The sequence below is a fragment of the Erythrolamprus reginae genome, chromosome 1 (genome assembly GCF_031021105.1).
Source record: "Erythrolamprus reginae isolate rEryReg1 chromosome 1, rEryReg1.hap1, whole genome shotgun sequence".
Lineage (NCBI taxonomy): Eukaryota > Metazoa > Chordata > Lepidosauria > Squamata > Dipsadidae > Erythrolamprus > Erythrolamprus reginae.
Window position 1 is genome coordinate 394844964 of NC_091950.1, and position 18007 is coordinate 394862970.

At 38.2% G+C, this 18007-nt stretch overlaps 1 protein-coding gene, 1 long non-coding RNA gene and 2 other non-coding genes across 5 annotated transcripts in view; 3 read left to right on the forward strand and 1 right to left on the reverse strand.

Moving 5' to 3' along the window:
* Positions 1 to 962: 962 nt before the first annotated feature.
* On the forward strand, positions 963 to 5440 carry LOC139157827 (uncharacterized). Of its 2 annotated transcripts, XR_011557572.1 has the most exons (5): positions 963 to 1039; positions 2063 to 2147; positions 2348 to 2417; positions 3589 to 3738; positions 4051 to 5440. It is a non-coding gene; the product is annotated as an uncharacterized lncRNA (long non-coding RNA). The 2 variants fall into 2 exon arrangements; XR_011557573.1 differs by lacking the exon at positions 963 to 1039 and having other exon boundaries at positions 2060 to 2147; positions 3589 to 3742.
* Positions 1208 to 1278, forward strand: LOC139158290 (small nucleolar RNA SNORD49). The gene has a single exon (XR_011557678.1). It is a non-coding gene; the product is annotated as a small nucleolar RNA SNORD49 (small nucleolar RNA).
* LOC139158222 (small nucleolar RNA SNORD65) lies at positions 2199 to 2272 on the forward strand. Its single transcript, XR_011557623.1, has one exon. It is a non-coding gene; the product is annotated as a small nucleolar RNA SNORD65 (small nucleolar RNA).
* Positions 5441 to 5625: 185 nt separating the features above from the next.
* Positions 5626 to 18007, reverse strand: part of LRRC75A (leucine rich repeat containing 75A) — a 109800-nt gene continuing 97418 nt past the window's right edge. The window contains exon 4 of the mRNA XM_070735002.1: positions 5626 to 7872. Coding sequence (XP_070591103.1) covers positions 7272 to 7872 — 601 coding nt within the window. The 3' untranslated portion in view covers positions 5626 to 7271. The remainder of the gene's footprint in view (positions 7873 to 18007) is intronic.

An 18007-nucleotide genomic window follows, 5' to 3' on the forward strand; every position in this document is an offset into this window, starting at 1 on the left:
ACGTTAATTTCTGTTTAATTGAAACCTTGAATAATATAATTAATTTAGACCCCAATCATTGAAGTCAGTTCATGAAAGGGTGGCCTTTTTGTAAGATGATGTTATCACCAGCAACCATTTTTGGGGTGGCCTAATCTATTTGGCTGCACCCAGAAATGTTTGATCTGTGATCAGTTTTCCCCCGAACGCCATCACTCTGCTAAATAATTCCCTCAACACTGTCAAACTATTTACTAAGTCTGCACTACTATCACTACTAGTTTTTTCTCTTCCTTCCTATCATCCATTTCCTCCTACTTAGGACTGTATGACTGTAACTTGTTGTTTGTATCCTTAAGATTTTTATTAATATTGATTATTTCCTGATTGCTTATTTGACCCCTATGACAATCATTAAATGTTGTACTTCATGATTCTTAACAGATATTTATATACACTGAGCATATGCACCAAGAAAAATTCCTTGTGTGTCCAATCACACTTGACCAATAAAGAATTCTATTCTATTCTATAATAGCATCTTATGTGCAGATGCAGACATCTGAAGTCACTTCCTTCTCTTAGTTATGCTTGGTTTCACCCCCTGTAATATGGGAAACCCCGATTCTTAATTTGACACCACTAATCCTAACCACCCCCAACAATTATACTGCAACTATTAGGGACTCCACTCCTAAGCAACGTTCCGTGTTAAAAGCACATCCCAGAAGATCAAACCCTTCCTGGCTTTTTTTTTTTTTTTTTTTTAAACGTTCTTCGCCTTCGCAAGTACATCTCGCTCCCTCTTCCCCCGCCCGTATTATTATTGACCCGGAAACCTGCCAAGATATTCCCGCTTTCAAACCATTTCCGTTCTCTTCCCCCCCCCGCGCGATTTTGAAGTCGCGAAATGGTATATTCGAACCAATCAGCAGTCACTTTCCCCCACTCCACCTACCCGTCGTTCGAATGGTTTGTCCCACCGCCTTAAAAGCGACCGCGTGAAGGCGGCTCGCTCTTTTTTCCGCGCGTCGTTGTCTTTGCTGTTTGTCTGAGTCAGGTGAGAGATTTCATGGCGCCCCAGAAAAAAGGGTGTGAACTGCGGGGGGGTAGTGGGTCGGTTGTTCTCTGGGCCTTTTGCGAGCCAACGTTCTCCCTGCTTGTTTTACCTTTGGGGCCTATGGCGCCTGCGTGGGCCGAAAATGAGCCTTTAATATTTCCCCCTTCGCGGGATGATGAAGCCGAGATAGGAAGTGCCGTCAGATGCGAGAACTGACGAGAGATTCCTCGTGGCTGACCGCAAGTTGCCCTCCCCTGCCACCTTTTCTCCCTCCCAAGACAGGCCTAGGTTCAGTTCGGATCAAAGGGGGGGGGGGGAGGAAGGGAAGAGGAGATAGGCCCAACCTCCCACCATAGTTACAGAAAGCTCCCTTTTTTAGGCGCTATATCATCTAATTTTATTTATTTATTAAAATTTATATGCCGCCCACTCCCGAAGGACTCTGGGCGGCTTGCAACAATAAAAGGGTATGGATCGTTCTTTGTCAAGTGGACCAATTTTCAGAATCTTCCCCACTCGGCCACCTTCAATTTCAATGAAATTTTGCACATACGGTATATTCCTTATGGCCGAGGTGTGCAAAATTTTAGACCTAAAATTTTGCATGCCTCAGTTTTATACCATAAGGGAATATACTGTATACTGCTCAAAAAAAATAAAGGGAACACTTAAATGACAGAATGTAACTTATAACTCAAACTTCTGTGAAATCAAACTGTCCACTTGGGAAGCAACACTGATTCACAGCCAATTTCACATGCTGTTGTGCACATTCAACTTTGTATAGGACAAAGTATTCAATGAGAATATTTCATTCAGATCTAGGATGTGCTATTTGAGTGTTCCCTTTATTTTTTTGAGCAGTATATGTGCAAAGTTTCATTGAAATTGAAGGTGGTTGAGTGGGGAAGATTATGAAGATTGGTCCACTTGACAAAGAAGGTAAAAACAATTTAAAATCAACATGAATGCAGTTGTGCCATGTCATGCATGCCATATATATAATTTTGGATTGTGTTGCAGGTTTTCTGTCGCTGCCATGTGGGATCTGACTTCAAAAAACCCTAGAAAGGATCAGCGTGTAGAGTTGCGAGAGAAACATCCAAAGGTAAATGTTAGAAGCCTCCAAACTTGGATAATATGAAAGGAAGAAGGCTCACCATGATGATATAAAACCTTATATAAGCTGGAATTACCGGCAGACTTTTGCTGTTGAGATGGTTATTTCTGAGGAGCCTCAATGGAGGGAAAAACCATTGTTTTCCTCCAAAACATACTTTATTTTACAAGTCTCTCTTCTTTCTTCAGGGACCCAGAAGCTGTCCTCCAAGATGAGCAATTGTGCTTGAAATGCCAACTCTCAGCTGGAAATATAGATGTAAGTCCAATGGAAAGTTCTTGGCTTGTAAAGGGTGTGTGCAACCTGCAAAAATAGTTCAAACTTAGAACAAACTATTATATGTGAAGTTGTAAACCAGGTTTGGGTTCTTGATTGCAGGCAGTTTAGAATTAGAACTTCAACTTAGTTGCTGGGCTTATGTAGAAAGTTTGCATGTTTGGTTTTGATTATATTAGAACTGCCCTTAAGCAATAAATAAGGGTGTCCAATTGGAGTTGGGTGGCAGATAAATCCCGTAAATAAATAAAATCTGAGATTTTTCAAACAAGCCTAAGTAAATTGGTTGGATACTATGCCCTTAGCAGTCCTTCCAGGGGTTCTTTAGCTATGTCCATGTAATGATTCAGTAGAAATTCTGGACCATATGCTATTATACTGTTCCCTATATAAAGTATCTAGACAGACTTTTATTTATCCTGCTTTGCACAATTTCTGTTTAATGCTAGTATTCAGGCATGTGTAAATAACCAAGTTCTGTGCTGCTATTTCTACAGCACATGTATCATTACTTAGCATTGGAGCTTATTTTAATTGGGTTCATTTTATTAACTTATGTTTTTAATTTTAGGCTCCATTTAACGTGTTTCTCTTACATGCGTGTACAAATGGATATTAAACTTTTTATTCAATATTGCCTCGGGACTAATAAAATATGAACTATCGATAATCTGGAATGGAATGATTGTTTTTTATGGTTTGGGTTTTTTTTAGATTTTTAATTAGTTAATTGGATTAAGATATTGTGTATTGTATATTTTATATGTTGTGAGCTGCCCCGAGTCCTTGGAGAGGGGTGACATAGAAATCCAATAAATAAATAAATCTCAATAAGGCAAGAATTTTTTCTTGTCATTCCCATTTGAGAGGAAGCATGGCTTCTATTAATTTTTTAAATAATTACTTTATAAATAATTTCCCCCAGAATATTTCTGTGAAAGGGGTTGGGCTCAACATCCAACCAGCTTGCACACCTAAATGGAGACTAGAATTCTGTCTAGAGCAGTGTTTCTCGCTGGCTGGGGAATTCTGGGAGTTGAAATCCACACATCTTCAAACTGCCGCGGTTGAGAAACTGGTCTAGAACATCATCTTAACTTACTACATCAAACTAGCTTGGCAGCAGAAATTCCCAATTATTTTTTTTCTTTAGGTTTCTCCTCTACCCAATCCTCAAAATGGAAGTCCCTCCAGATTCCTTGTACTGAAATGAACATGATTAAAATTAGAGACCAGATCTGCATTATTAAAGTTGAGATCTGAAAGAAGATTTTAGAAGAATACACTTCTAAGATGCACAGAGGTAGGTATGTACTTCATTCATCCTTTGTGTAGCTGAGATCCTATCTGGTAATCTGGACAATTTGTAAGCAGTTTTCAGATAGTCAAACTTTTTTTTAAAAAACACCTAAATTTTAATGTTGAAATGTTCAATGGATTGAGTTCTGCATCTTATTTTCAAAGGGCTCTGTTTGTCCAGGAATACTAATTGTGGCTATTGCCCTTCTCCCTCAAGTCTGTTATAAATGTTCACAAACTTCATATAAGAAGCCATTATTAATACGAGTGAAAAGTGCTTCAATGTTGTTAACCAATTTGTAAAATCTTATTTCAGGCTTGGACCAATATTACTACAATTCAATGCGCGCCCCCCTGAGGAGAAGGGTTGTGTGGACAACTGTTGGTTCGGGAAGATTATAATGCAGTGGAACACAGACATAGCAATTTTGGTCTCTATCTAATTCCTATAATGTTCTTGTGGATTTAAGTGGTAAATCATTGCAGATATTAGCGAGTCCCCTCAGGTAGAAGATGAGGGGATGTTCCAAGGGGAAGTTGTAAGTGAGGTGCAGTTAGAAATAAAAAGAGGATGCATTTTCTTAAGGGTGACTCGACTTAGTGTTGATTTCGGACAGAGGAAGGATGTGGTGATGCTGATGAGATGTCTCCTGGGGGCCACTGCCAGCAGGAGGCGGATTATAAATATTGTCAAGGCTCTGTGTAAAGTTAATGTTGATGTGGCTGACGACTAGAAAGTGTCCATTGTTCCCTTGAGACCCTATGAAGACGTACATATTGGCAAAGATCATTTCCTGCCGAGGTTAGACTTTAAGGCATTGCTCCTTTATCACAGGGAGATGGAAGCAATTAAGTGGTTCCTCCCCAGACACCTAAAAGGACCTGGAAGGGTTTCAGAAAGAGTTTCGGGAGATACCCCGAATCTCTTGTCCACATTCCATCTGAGTTCCTAGGAGTTGCCTGGAATAGGGTGGAATTTGGGGCACTGATCGGATTGCGCCTCCACAACAGTAGATCCAGGAAAGTTCCCTGGTTCTCTGAGGAGTTCCTGGAGATGAAATGCCAAGAGATGTTTAGAGTGACACTGGAGGTCCAGTAACTCCAAATCTGACCGAACACTAAGAGACTTTATAGGTCTTGTCAAGTGGTGATATGGGCAGAAAAATGTTTGCATTTTTCTACACATTGCATCCGCTGACTTGCGCCCGGCCACCCCTTTTAGCGTGACTTCTTCAGGTAAAGGGAGTGGTAGAGGCCCTGGGCCATTTAGGACTTTGGGGGTAACATTACTCTGAATTGCAGCCATAAGCCAACTGATAGCCAGTGCAGCTCCTAAAACAATACTAAGGAGTATTGTAAATATACTTCAAATCTATGAGATACTGGCCTAACCGAAGGTTCTGGGTGGCTATATGGAAAATGAGTGGTACTACCAGTAGTTCAGCCAGAAGGCAATATACAGATGTACTTAAAAGTGAAACTGATATTCCAACTGTTAAGTTTCCTTTACTTTTCTGCAGGCTTTTAAGATATTTTTTACTTTAAACTTTAAAATGCTTTTGTTTCCTGAATGTTCCTTTTATGATGACACCACAAAATGGTAATTTGTATAAGCAAATGCACTTGAGCAATTTCCTGTTTTGAAATGTTTATATTCAGACTATTCAATTGACATAAAAAATAAACCAAGAAAACTTGAAAAGAAACCATGCCTCCATACTGTGTTTTTGGATTAATGGGGTTGAAGTGACAGCATAACTTCACATTCTAGGAATGATGAAACCCACCTTCCTTGTATAATTCAGTGCAGTGACTGGCCAGCTCTGTTCAGCAGTTGCACAAGATTTAGCTTCCCATTCCTGCAAATAACATTTTCACTAGGAGAAACCGCCATCTTTCAAACAAGTTTTATTTCTTGACAAAGCATATAAAAGACTGGCTACATGCAAACTAGGACAATATGGAGCTGCTGATTTCTATGAAGTACCAGATTGACACGACTGAAAACATACAAGTACTCAAAATGGGCACAACAGCAGTGGGGCTTTAGGGAAAAACATTGATCCTGAAAATTGGTCACGTGATGAGCCACACCCCCTCCCTAAAATAGGTATCAGTCCTTGGGCGCTCTTCAAACCTGCCAGGATGAAGTGCTTTTGATGTCCCAAAACTATATACTGTACTGTAGTGTTGAAAGCTCGTACAAGAGATTGGCGTGATAGTTAAAAGATTCTTCATGGGTAGCTCAGGAAAAAAAGCATTTACTTCATGACAGTCAAGTGCTGCAAACGGTGACTAAAGTTCCCCTAAGTATGTAATCCTTAAACATCAGGAAAAATGGACACGGTCAAGCTGAGTTGATTCTATTTCTTCTGTGCCAGGGATGAAATCCAGAGGAACAAAGTAGCTGCACTTTTTATAATTCTAGCAACTTTCAGCAAATGCCTGGGGTTGCCATCACCCCCTGGTGCCTAGAGCCAAGGCCTTGCTAACCCTAAAAGGCACCTCCACACACACCAGGAAGGCACATGTTTTTAAGTACCACTAATTCATACTCCTTAAAGCAAGGGAATGGGGAGCTTTTCATTTATACTGATTTGTTTATGGACTAGTATAATCTGTCATCTACCAATGCAGTGTATTCTCTTGTATTTAATTGTTCATTCTAGAAAGACTTCAGAAGGTTTAAGTTTTTTAGCCCTGCTGACACACATTACTTTTAATTTATAAAAATTACATTTGAAGGCCAGCAATCTTGCAGCACTTTAAGACTACAAATAAAACTCATGGATTACAGCCAAATTCATCAGATTCATGGCGTAACCTGAGATAGGTACATGCCCGTGGCTTATTTGGGACAGAAGACAAATTGGGAGAGAATGAAATGCAGAAGGTATAGTGATGATGGTTACCTTCTTGGCAGTGATTATTCAGTGAGACATTCAAACATGTTCTGGTGAGTTGATTAACACGATTCTGTTTAATCCATGGGATTAATTTTGTTTCTATCCAAGCATGGAATTTTCCCACCTAAAGCTTCTATTCAAAGTAATTCATTTGGAAAGTAAAAACTCCATAAAGTACAGAATTATTTGTACCAGTATATACCTAATATGAAAATTTAGTGTATTTAAGTGTTTGACCTGGGTGGGGGGGAACAGGCTCAATAGTGGCATTGCATTTGGGTGCGTTTCTTATACCTTCAACTGAACAGTCAAATAGCAATTACCCCTGTGATAACTACAAAATTTCAGGAATTAAAGGGATGCTTTGATTTGGATGCTCCTCTGAGCAAGTAGTTGGGATTGGCTTAAATAATCCCTTCCGCTATAATTCTATATAATGGTTCAAATTGTAGCAGATCATTACGTGAATTGCAGCCAACTTTGTAATTTGGCCTCCCCTTTTTGGTCTTGCAAGTTAAGGAATTAAAAGTTTATTAGAAGAGAGCTTCATTATCATAAACTAGCCAAGATCCTTTGTGGTTATAAAGGATCCATTTGGCACATCCTAGGCAAATGAGAGAGAACTCTCATTTCATGTCTGAAACAAACCAGTAGAAATCTGTTCTTGATTTGTAGATTCATTTGGCAGCAGCTTAACCTCAATAGCTTCACCTGTCCATACCTGCCTGGTCTTCGTGTCTTCCAGGCCACCATCATTTTGGTCTTCATCCTGTGAGGAAAGACCACCTTGGCTCTCAAGGTCACTCACCTGACTTTCACTAAATTCAAGAATGGTTGGGAGATTGCTTTGGGTGGGGCTTCGCTTCTTAAGGCTAACCAGAAAAGGCTGTGGCAGAGAGAATATGTCCACGTTATTGCCCAGATCGATCCAAGTCATGCTGGGGAAATTTCTGGTGTCCTTCAAAGTTTCAGTCAGGTCCCGGAGGATGGCTTTTGTAAGCCTGTTGCCGTTAAGGGAAAGAGTTGCGAGGCGAGGTAGGGCGCTGAGAACTGGCAAAAGCTGGAGGAACATCTCATCGGTCATCTCGGTGAAGCAAAGTTCCACATTTTCAATATATTCAGAGCTGTGCTGGAGGTACGAGATAACCCTGTCTAATTCCTTCATGGTCAAAGGAATGCCAGACAAGTCCACTGTGTTGTCCACAGGATTCCCCACCAAGATTGTTTTCAAACTGCAATACAATGAAAAATTGGAAATTATTGATGTGTTTCCATCTAAACAGCAGTAAAAGTTGTCAATTCTGACTACAAACATGATTTTGACCTTAGCTTAAATAATTCAGCCAGGAGTAAATGGAATGAATCCATCCAAGACGGTAATTTTTTTAGAGGCTACTGCAGTCAAATTTTCTTAATATACAATATTCAATGGCTACGTCAGTAGTTTTTACTTGATTACCAGTCCATTTTGGGGGTTTGCACAATATACAGAGCTATTAAGCGAATAGACTGGGCAATGTTAAAATTAACCATGCTTATATTACATAAATTCATAGTCATTGGTCTTTTGGGAAACATTTGTTCCATAAACAATATAAAACGGGCAACCCACATATCCAAAGCTGTTCATATATACAGTATATGCAGACAACATGGAGGGTGAAAAGAGGTGGATTATGAGAAGCATCTGATAATCATATTCTAGATTTTTTTTCCCATTAAAATTCATACCAACAGGACAAATAAAGCACCAAGCCCATTTAAGTAATCTGTTTAAAATAGGAAACCATATGAGTAAAGTGGATTACGTTGAATGCTTTTAAATGGCATCTGTCAATGCAAAGCTTAATATTGGCACAAGATTATTTAAGCATTAAAAAAATCCAATAAAAAGGATGGCTTTTATTGTCTTGAGAAGACAGGTAAAATACTAGTGTCAAATACTTGAAAGGGCGGTATGTTAAATTCAAAATACCTTCATTGATTATCCTAGAGTAGTGGGATTCACAATGATACAACTGCTGTGTCACATAATAAACTACCTTTGGTAGCTTCCCATTAAATTTTATGAACTTCAGGACAGCAGTTTGAACAACAGTACCAGTCACCAAAATGAAAGATAATTGCTGAATATCCAAGCACAATCGGGGCAAATATTTGTTGGAAATGCTTCATTTTGGATTTTTTGCTTAAATGGTTGGGGGAGAGGGACACAAAGGTCTAAATCCATTAAGGGAGTGCAAGGTTTGCTGAAATTAGTTCCCCTTTTCTCTTTATTTTATCATAGACTTGGTGAATCATCAAATCTGAAATTACCACCTGAAATGCTGGACAACTAAGCTATGTCTGACAACTGAAATTCTGTCACTTTCAAATTACCATCATTTCTTAGTTGGCTGATTAGTTGGTCTGTAATTAATAGCATCTAAAGAGACTTGTTTATTATATAAGATTTTGCTAAATAGTATGCTCTAGGTGTGAAGTTTTTAGCAGTTTAAACTAGTTCAGTAGGAGGAAGAAAAAGTAAGTAACCCATCTTATTTCCTAAACAACATATATTGTGTAACATGCTCCTGTTAGACAAGAGATGAGACGCTCAGATAGGATGCATAAAGAGCACATTTAATCAAAGACCTCGGAAAACGAATAATATATAAATTTTGTAAACCAATGACAACACTCTACATATACAGTATATCAAATAATGCTTAATACAGAAAAATACCTATTTGAACAGACTTGGTCCAGCAATGTTTAGTGGAAGAATTTCAGTCGTCAGACATAGGCCACCCAATTAATTAATTAATTCATTAATTAATTTATTAGATTTGTATGCCGCCCCTCTCCGAATTTGCAGCTAACTCATGATTTCATGGCCTCAAAATCTATTCTCGGTAATGTACGTCTACAAACAGGTGCAAAAAACCATTTAAAAATCAAGTTCGCAGCAGCATTGGAATACCTGCTGCACTTTATTTCCTCCTAATCTACAAAAATTACAGCCTTCCAGATGTTGCTGAATAGCCATAGCCAGCATAATCATTGGAAAAAGGTGCTGGAAATTAGCTTAGGAACATGGGAGCTGAACACCCATTATCCAGCCCTTGGCCTAGTAAATATATCAAAAGAAGGTTCATGCTAATTTAAGGCTGTGCCAATCTGAAACACCAATATTAAAACAAATACAGCTTCACATTTCTTTGTCATTTGGCAAAGTTGAAACTGCAAAAACTAGAATTGATCCAAAGATGCACGCACATAGACATATACAGATGAAACCTGGAAAAGGATCAGAAATGATAGGTTTAAGATATTTACCTCTTTAATGTTATGACACCAATAAGAAATAGAATAGAATTTTTATAATGAATGGTATCAAAGCAGAACAGATTTTATTTATTTCTATTTTCCTGTTTATATTTTCTGATGGAAAACGAATGAAATTTCCCCCCCCCCCCCCATAGAAATAGCTTCTGATTATTTCTATATGTTTTTCACAATTTCACAATTTTGGTACAATCTGATGAAGTAAAAAAAAAATACTGTCTGAAATATCAAAGTTTGTTGCAGAAAAATCATTTTCCAGAATTCCAGATTCAGCTGGATTCATTAACTTCTTTATAAACTTAGTAATAAATATAAATACACACACATACACACCGAGTATAACCACAAATAGATTATTTCTTCAATTAAACATAAGCAGGAGAGTTGGTTTCATTTCAGCAGAGCAAATGAGCACAGAGCTGAGAGTACAGAGTGGACTGAGCCACGGCCAGCGTTAAATTTAAGTTTCCAGTTTCGATTCTCTGCACAGACTCAGAAATGTTTAGCTCTCATTGGCTGACTCAGTTGCTATTCCTATTCATTGGCTGACCTTGTTACCATTGGCTCTCCCAGTCATGAATATCCTAACATGAAGTATATCAGTTCAATTTAAATGGGGAGGGGGAATAGTCCATATACATACAGATTAACAGTAAAATTTCCTTGAAGTCAAACCTGACTCTTAATGGATTTTTGGACACATACAGCAGTAGAAACATAGAAACATAGAAGACTGACGGCAGAAAAAGACCCCATGGTCTATCTAGTCTGCCCTTATACTATTTCCTGTATTTTATCTTACAACGGATATATGTTTATCCCAGGCATGTTTAAATTCAGTTACTGTGGATTTACCAACCACGTCTGCTGGGAGTTTGTTCCAAGGATCTACTACTCTTTCAGTGAAATAATATTTTCTCACATTGCTTTTGATCTTTCCCCCAACTAACTTCAGATTGTGTCCCCTTGTTCTTGTGTTCCCTTTCCTATTAAAAACACTTCCCTCCTGAACCTTATTTAACCCTTTAACATATTTAAATGTTTCGATCATGTCCCCCCTTTTCCTTCTGTCCTCCAGACTATACAGATTGAGTTCATTAAGTCTTTCCTGATACGTTTTATGCTTAAGACCTTCCACCATTCTTGTAGCCCGTCTTTGGACCCGTTCAATTTTGTCAATATCTTTTTGTAGGTGAGGTCTCCAGAACTGAACACAGTATTCCAAATGTGGTCTCACCAGCGCTCTATATAAGGGGATCACAATCTCCCTCTTCCTGCTTGTTATACCTCTAGCTATGCAGCCAAGCATCCTACTTGCTTTTCCTACTGCCCGACCACACTGCTCACCCATTTTGAGACTGTCAGAAATCACTACCCCTAAATCCTTCTCTTCTGAAGTTTTTGCTAACACAGAACTGCCAATGCAATACTCAGATTGAGTATTGAGGACAGTACAGTGTTTTACTACTGCTATTTTCTAGTCACCCACACAAATGTTAATCAGGCCCAACCCTGCTTAGCTTACAAAAAAGACAAGGTACACAAAATTCTACATGTAGGTACTACTATAGTGAAACACAAATAAGGTAATACAGATATTTATGTTTATCTGCAAGAATATAAGTTTGCTAAAATTGAGGAACAGATACATTAAAAAGTTTTACATTACTGTACCGAATATAAAAATCTTAAGCACATAAGTAAATTATTATAAATTATGTATTATTTATGGATATGTAAGGCCAAAAAGAAGGTCATTTCATTGTTACATTAGATTCCTATTTATTCCTTTGTTGGAATAATACTTAACCTCAACTTCACCAGTTTGTTCTTTGGCAGACGTCCAGTGTGAGGCTAAGATATCTAAAAGGATCACTTTGTTCTATATCGATCTGCCTATTATTTATGACTGTCATCATAAATTGTCATAAATTCTATCAATTTAATAGATTAGCTTGGCAGGTGCTTGAAAAAAAGATCTTTGATACTGTAGTACAATGACAGTAAAACCTTCCCTATACAACATTTTTTAGATACTAGCAGGGTTTTAAACATAGTGTAGTATTTTGTCACCATATAATATTAATGTAATTCTCAAATTTCATTGAATGATTTTTGTTCTTATAGATTTTTTGGGGTATTTTATAAATTGTTTGCTGTACAATATTGAATGTTTAACGGGTAGTACTCTTTACATGGAAATACTGATTAAAACAGATATAGCGAACCAATAACCCACTAAATGGTTAACTGAAGTTCAATTTCTTATACTTTTCATTGTTGGCTAGAGTTTTATGAATTGTAGTTCAGTAACACTTGGAGAAGTCCTGGACTTCAATTTAAAAGGAAACATTATAAAGTAATGTTTTCTAGATTCAATTTCTTACTGTATATATGCAATAAACAGCTTTAGTTAACGTGTATGGCTTTTATTAAAACTTCTTTGTTTTAATTAGAAAAGTGTTGAAAACTTTGGGTAATGCTCCTGCTGTATTTATGGCTCAGATTATATGAGCCTCGGTGCTGCAGTGGTTAAAGTGCAAGTACTGCAAATTACTTCTGCTGATCACCAGCTGCCAGCAGTTTGGCAGATCGAATCTCAGAGGGCTCAAGGTTGACTCAGCCTTCCAAGGTCGGTAAAATGAGGACCCAGATTATTATTTATCAGATTCGTATGTTGCCCCTCTCCGAGGACTCAGAGCGGCTCACAACAAGAAACAGTACAAATCCAATACTTAAAAAACAATTACAACAGAGGTGGGTTTTGAGGAGTTTGCGAAAGACAAGGAGGGTGGGGGCAGTCCTAATCTCCGGGGGGGGGAGTTGATTCCAGGGGGTCGGGGCCGCCACAGAGAAGGCTCTTCCCCTGGGTCCCGCCAGACGACATTGTTGGGGAAAATATGCTTGCTCTCTGTAAACCGCTTAGAGAGGGCTGTAAAGCACTGTGAAGCGGTATATAAATCTAAATTATCGCTATTGCTATAAGTTTACAGAAACAGAACTGTTTGCTAGTGTTATTTTTAAAGCAAAATATAATATTGCCTTGTTGACAACTAAAAACTAAATACCAAAATCGTGAAACATCTGCAAGCCCATATTCTGCCAAGATTTAGAAATGTATTGTCCCAGGAGGAATTCCAAAACATTTGCAATTACAAGAGCAAAGGGGTGATTTCTAAAAAAATAAATAAATAAAATTAATCTTTTGGTGTATCTACACTAAGATTAAAATAATATAGGGGAAGTAGGTGTAAAAAATTATATAAAGTAATCATTCTCATAGGAGCCATTGGACGCTTACATTTTACCAACATCTCTTAAAAAATAACAATGAAAAAGATCTACTGTGTGCATATATTACATTCTATAAACTTGATTTTTACAGCTCTAATGCAGCACATTTTATTTCTCCTTTTTAATCTTCCTTTGCACAGAGCAATAGCTGTTGGAGGGGGAAACCTTCGGGTTTATGAAAGAGGTGAATCTATTATATCCAAGGCTAAAACAGTGTGTACACAACAAATAAGATAGTTATGTCATAACACATAAATATTTTCAAGCATGGAAAAAGCCACAGATCACCAAACTGGTTTATGACCCTTGTCTTCACAGATTCGCTCTGCAGTGTAATGTAGAAATAGAAGAGGCTTTAGCTGGTTTACACAACAGAAAGAGGCAACCATTTTGAAGCAAAATAATGCTCAACCTATCCAGCACTGCTTTCTTCCAGGCAAGAAAAAGCAAACTAAATACTGTACTACTTTATAAGGAGATACCTTACTATTGCTGAATGCTGAGTAGGCACAAAAAATCTTTTCAACTGCAAAAATTGATTGGTACTTGGCGGTGGGGGGGGGCAGATTGTAAGAAACAAAGAACAGCTGTTAACAAATCCTGTTGGCTGCCAGATTTTACTAAATGTTTTCATAGAGTAATCAAATTAAAATCTCACTTGAAGGTCATCCACCCCAACCCTCTGCTTTACCTATGCGGGAGGTTCTTTGTCATCCAAAAGGGAGGGTGGGCTGTTCAACAATGAAATGTTTTTGAAGAAAGTGGAGAGTCCCGTATCTCTTTTTCTTTGAAAAAAGAAAAGAGACGGATGGGATTGGATTTACTTTGACTACAGCTGCAATTTCAATCCATGAATTTGCTGAGGTGCACTCCATGGGATCTACAAAGGCAAATTATTCCCCTCCCCACCTGCTCAAGAATGTGCCAGCAACAATAACAACAACAACAGTTGTACCGAATCAACACACAGAGGAATCAACACAGACACCTAGAGCTTTCATTTTCTGAGGATGCTTAATAACATCTCTTCGTCATAGTTAAATATTAATTATGAGTTTAAAAAAACCCTAGGAATATCATTCACTGTGCAAAGGTATTACCGGTAATCTTGTAGATCAAGGGAATGATCTTGATCAATGACTATTTCAGCTTCAATCACAACAACACAAGAGCACGCAACAGATTCAAACTTAATATTAACCGCTCCAAACTTGACTGTAAAAAAATTGACTTCAGCAACCGAGTTGTCGAAGCGTGGAACTCATTACCTGACTCAGTAATGTCAACCCCTAACCCCAAACATTTTTCCCGTAGACTATCCATGATTGACCTCTCCAGGTTCCTTAGAGGTCAGTAAGGGGCGTGCATAAGTGCACCAGTGTGCCTTCCGTCCCCTGTCCAATTGTCTCTCCTTATTTCATTTACCTTTTCTTCCTTTCAAATATGTTCACCTATACATTGATATCTTTTCTTCTATTCTTTACTTATATTATTACATATCTTTCTCTTCAATGTGTATTATGTATTGGACAAAATAAATAAATAAATAAAATAAATAAATAAATAAATAAATGCCAAGGGAAAAATATATATTAGTTTCATGAAGACCGTCAAGACGTTTCCCCATGACATTGCTGGCAATCTTGTAAAACGCTAAGTAGAAGTGACAATATTGAATAGATTTATAGCTGATTTATTTATTTACTTGCTTGCTTGTTTAATTAATTAATTAATTCCATCAGTTTATGTAGCCACCCATCTCAACAACTCAGACCCATGAACAATCAAAATCACTATATTTTTAAAGTGTTCAGAAACAGTTCCACAGCAAACCAAAATTCCAATGTTGGATCTGTGTATAACAATTAAATATTATTTGGATAAAAGAATGGAAGAAATGCTCATCGAAGTTACATATAATACCAAACTGGAAGAGTTTAAAATACTTTAGGACTGAAAATACTTTGTGTTCTTCGTGGACTGCAGATCCGAACAAAATCTAACTGGTTCTGCATCCAAATGCACTAATTCAAGGTGAGTGACACCTGTTCTGAAAGCAGTACACATGGAATGGTTTTGGTGGTTTTTATTGAACCTCTGTCAAACCTGACTCAAAAAGATTCAGAATAACACCGCCCATACTACGCCACTTGGTTCTGCTTTGATCAGACTTCAATATGATACAGTTAGTCCTTGACTTACAATGATTTGTTTAGTGATAGTTTGAAGCTACAACGGCACTGAAAAAGTAACACGGCCATTTTTCACACTTCTGTTGCAGCATCCCCCATGGCCACATGATCAAAATTCAGGTTCTTGGCATCATTTCTGACAAAGTCAGCGGGGAAGCCAGATTCATTTAGTGTCACTAGCTTAACATTCACTTAACAACTGTGGCAAGAAAGGTGGTATAATAATAATAATAATAATAATAATAATAATAATAATAATAATAATTATTATTATTATTATTATTATTATTATTATTATTATTATTATTATTTGGCATAAGCCAGTGAAAGTGGTCCCAGTGGTACTTGGCACGCTGGGCGCAGTGCCAAAGGATCTCAGCGGACATTTGAAAACCATCGGAATTGACAAAATCTCCATCTGTCAATTGCAAAAGGCCGCTTTACTGGGATCGGCAAACATAATTTGCTGCTACATCACACAGTCCTAGGGGCTTGGGAAGCGCCTGACTGGTGATGAAATACGAAATCCAGCATAGTGATCTTGTTTGCTGTGTTGTACTGACATAATAATAATAATAATAATAATAATAATAATAATAATAATAATAATAATAATATAATAAAAATAATAATTAATAGTAATATTAATATTCTTAATATAATAATAATAATAATAATAATAATAGTAATAATAATAATATTTCTATGCTGCCCTGCTCAGATGACTCAGGGTGGCGTACAACATAATGCAGTACAATACACGTGTATAGAAATCTAATATTAAAAATTACTATGAAAAAAACCTATTTTTTAAAAAAAAACCTCATTCATCCAAACACAAACATCCATGTTCACCTAATCAATCACTCATGGCTATGGCCGGAATTGATCTCGGCCCCCATGCCCGCAGGCAAAGATGGATCTTCAAAACTTTGGGAAAGGCCAGGAGGAAGGGGGCGGTATGTATTTCTGGAAGGAGTTCATCCCAAAGGGCTGGGGCTGCCGCAGAGAAGGCTCTTCCCCTAGGTCCAGCCAGACAACATTGGCCGACAGGACCTGGAGAAGGCTGACTCTGTGGGACCTAACCAGCCGCTGGGGTACATGGGGCAAAACCCTCTTAACAACCGTCTCGCTTAGCAACTGAAAATTTTGGATCAATTTGTGGTCATAAGTGGAGGACTACCTGTATTATATATTCTAGGCACTACCATTAATGAAGAGTATTCTCAAGGTGGATTGTTTAAAGGTGGTCAGTGTAGCTGGTGAATGTGGAAATGGAAGCCCTGCAAGGAAAGGTTAAAGAAGTCAGGTGAACTCAACTCAGAAAAGACATGATTAACAGACAAAAACATCTTCTAATATCTGAAAAGCTGTCAAGGTTCCTGGTAGCATCCAAGCTAAATCAAAGTCCAAGTCAAATTACTCCTCAAAGTTCTAACTTATTGCCGGAGCCATCCTGGCACCTACACTGGGAAACCTGAATCTAAGTTTCCCACCCAGTTGAAAGTTCACATCCCTAGTCCTCCACCCATAAACTTGTCATGTTACCCACTTAGATTGTGCCAGCTGGCAAGTCCTCCTTCTCCTTCCGCCCAGGTGGGTGTGTATAAAATGGCCTTGAACCACTCGAAAGAATGTTTTGTGGCTGCATCTGTTCCCTCATGAAAATCACCCCTCCCAAGTTCCCAAAACATCTGGCCTTCTATAAATAGTGTGGCAAGCACGAATCCCAGCGGCCGGTTAGGTCCCACAGAGTTGGCCTTCTCCGGGTCCCGTCGACTAAACAATGTCGGCTGGCGGGACCCAGGGGAAGAGCCTTCTCTGTGGCGGCCCCGACCCTCTGGAACCATCTCCCCCGGAGATCAGGACTGCCCCCACCCTCCTTGCCTTTCGTAAACTCCTTAAAACCCATCCCTGCCGTCAGGCATGGGGGAACTGAGACATCTCCCCTTGCCTATGTAGTTTTATGTATGGAATGTTTGTGTGTATGTTTTTATATAAGGTTTTTTTTAGGTTTTTAATGTAAAATTGTTATTTTAGACTTAATATTAAATTTGTCATTGTATACTGTTTTATCAGTGCTGTGAGCCGCCCTGAGTCTGCGGAGAGGGGCAGCATACAAATCAAATCAATAAACAAACAAACAACAACAACAACAACAATAATAATAATAATAATAATAATCTATTACCAACTTCCGCACAGGCTTGACAAAAGCTTCCTTACAGATTATGATGCAACCCTAAGACATTAGGAACAGCTTCCACACAATATGAGATGTTTGACAATGGAGCAGGCTGCTTTGAAACCTATGGTTCTGGCTTCATTGTAGGTTTTTAAGGAAAGGCTCGATTGCCAACTTTCAAGGAATGCTATAGTACAATCTTTAATTGGCAAGAGGGTTGGACTAGATGATATTTGAACATTCTTCCAGGTTGGAAAAAAACCCATAATGAATTCAATAAATTCTGGCAAAAAAGGAGAAAACTGCTTTCATATTGCTGTTGACACTGGCTGAGTCTATTTCTTAATTGCCATTTTTCTTCTATGCTTT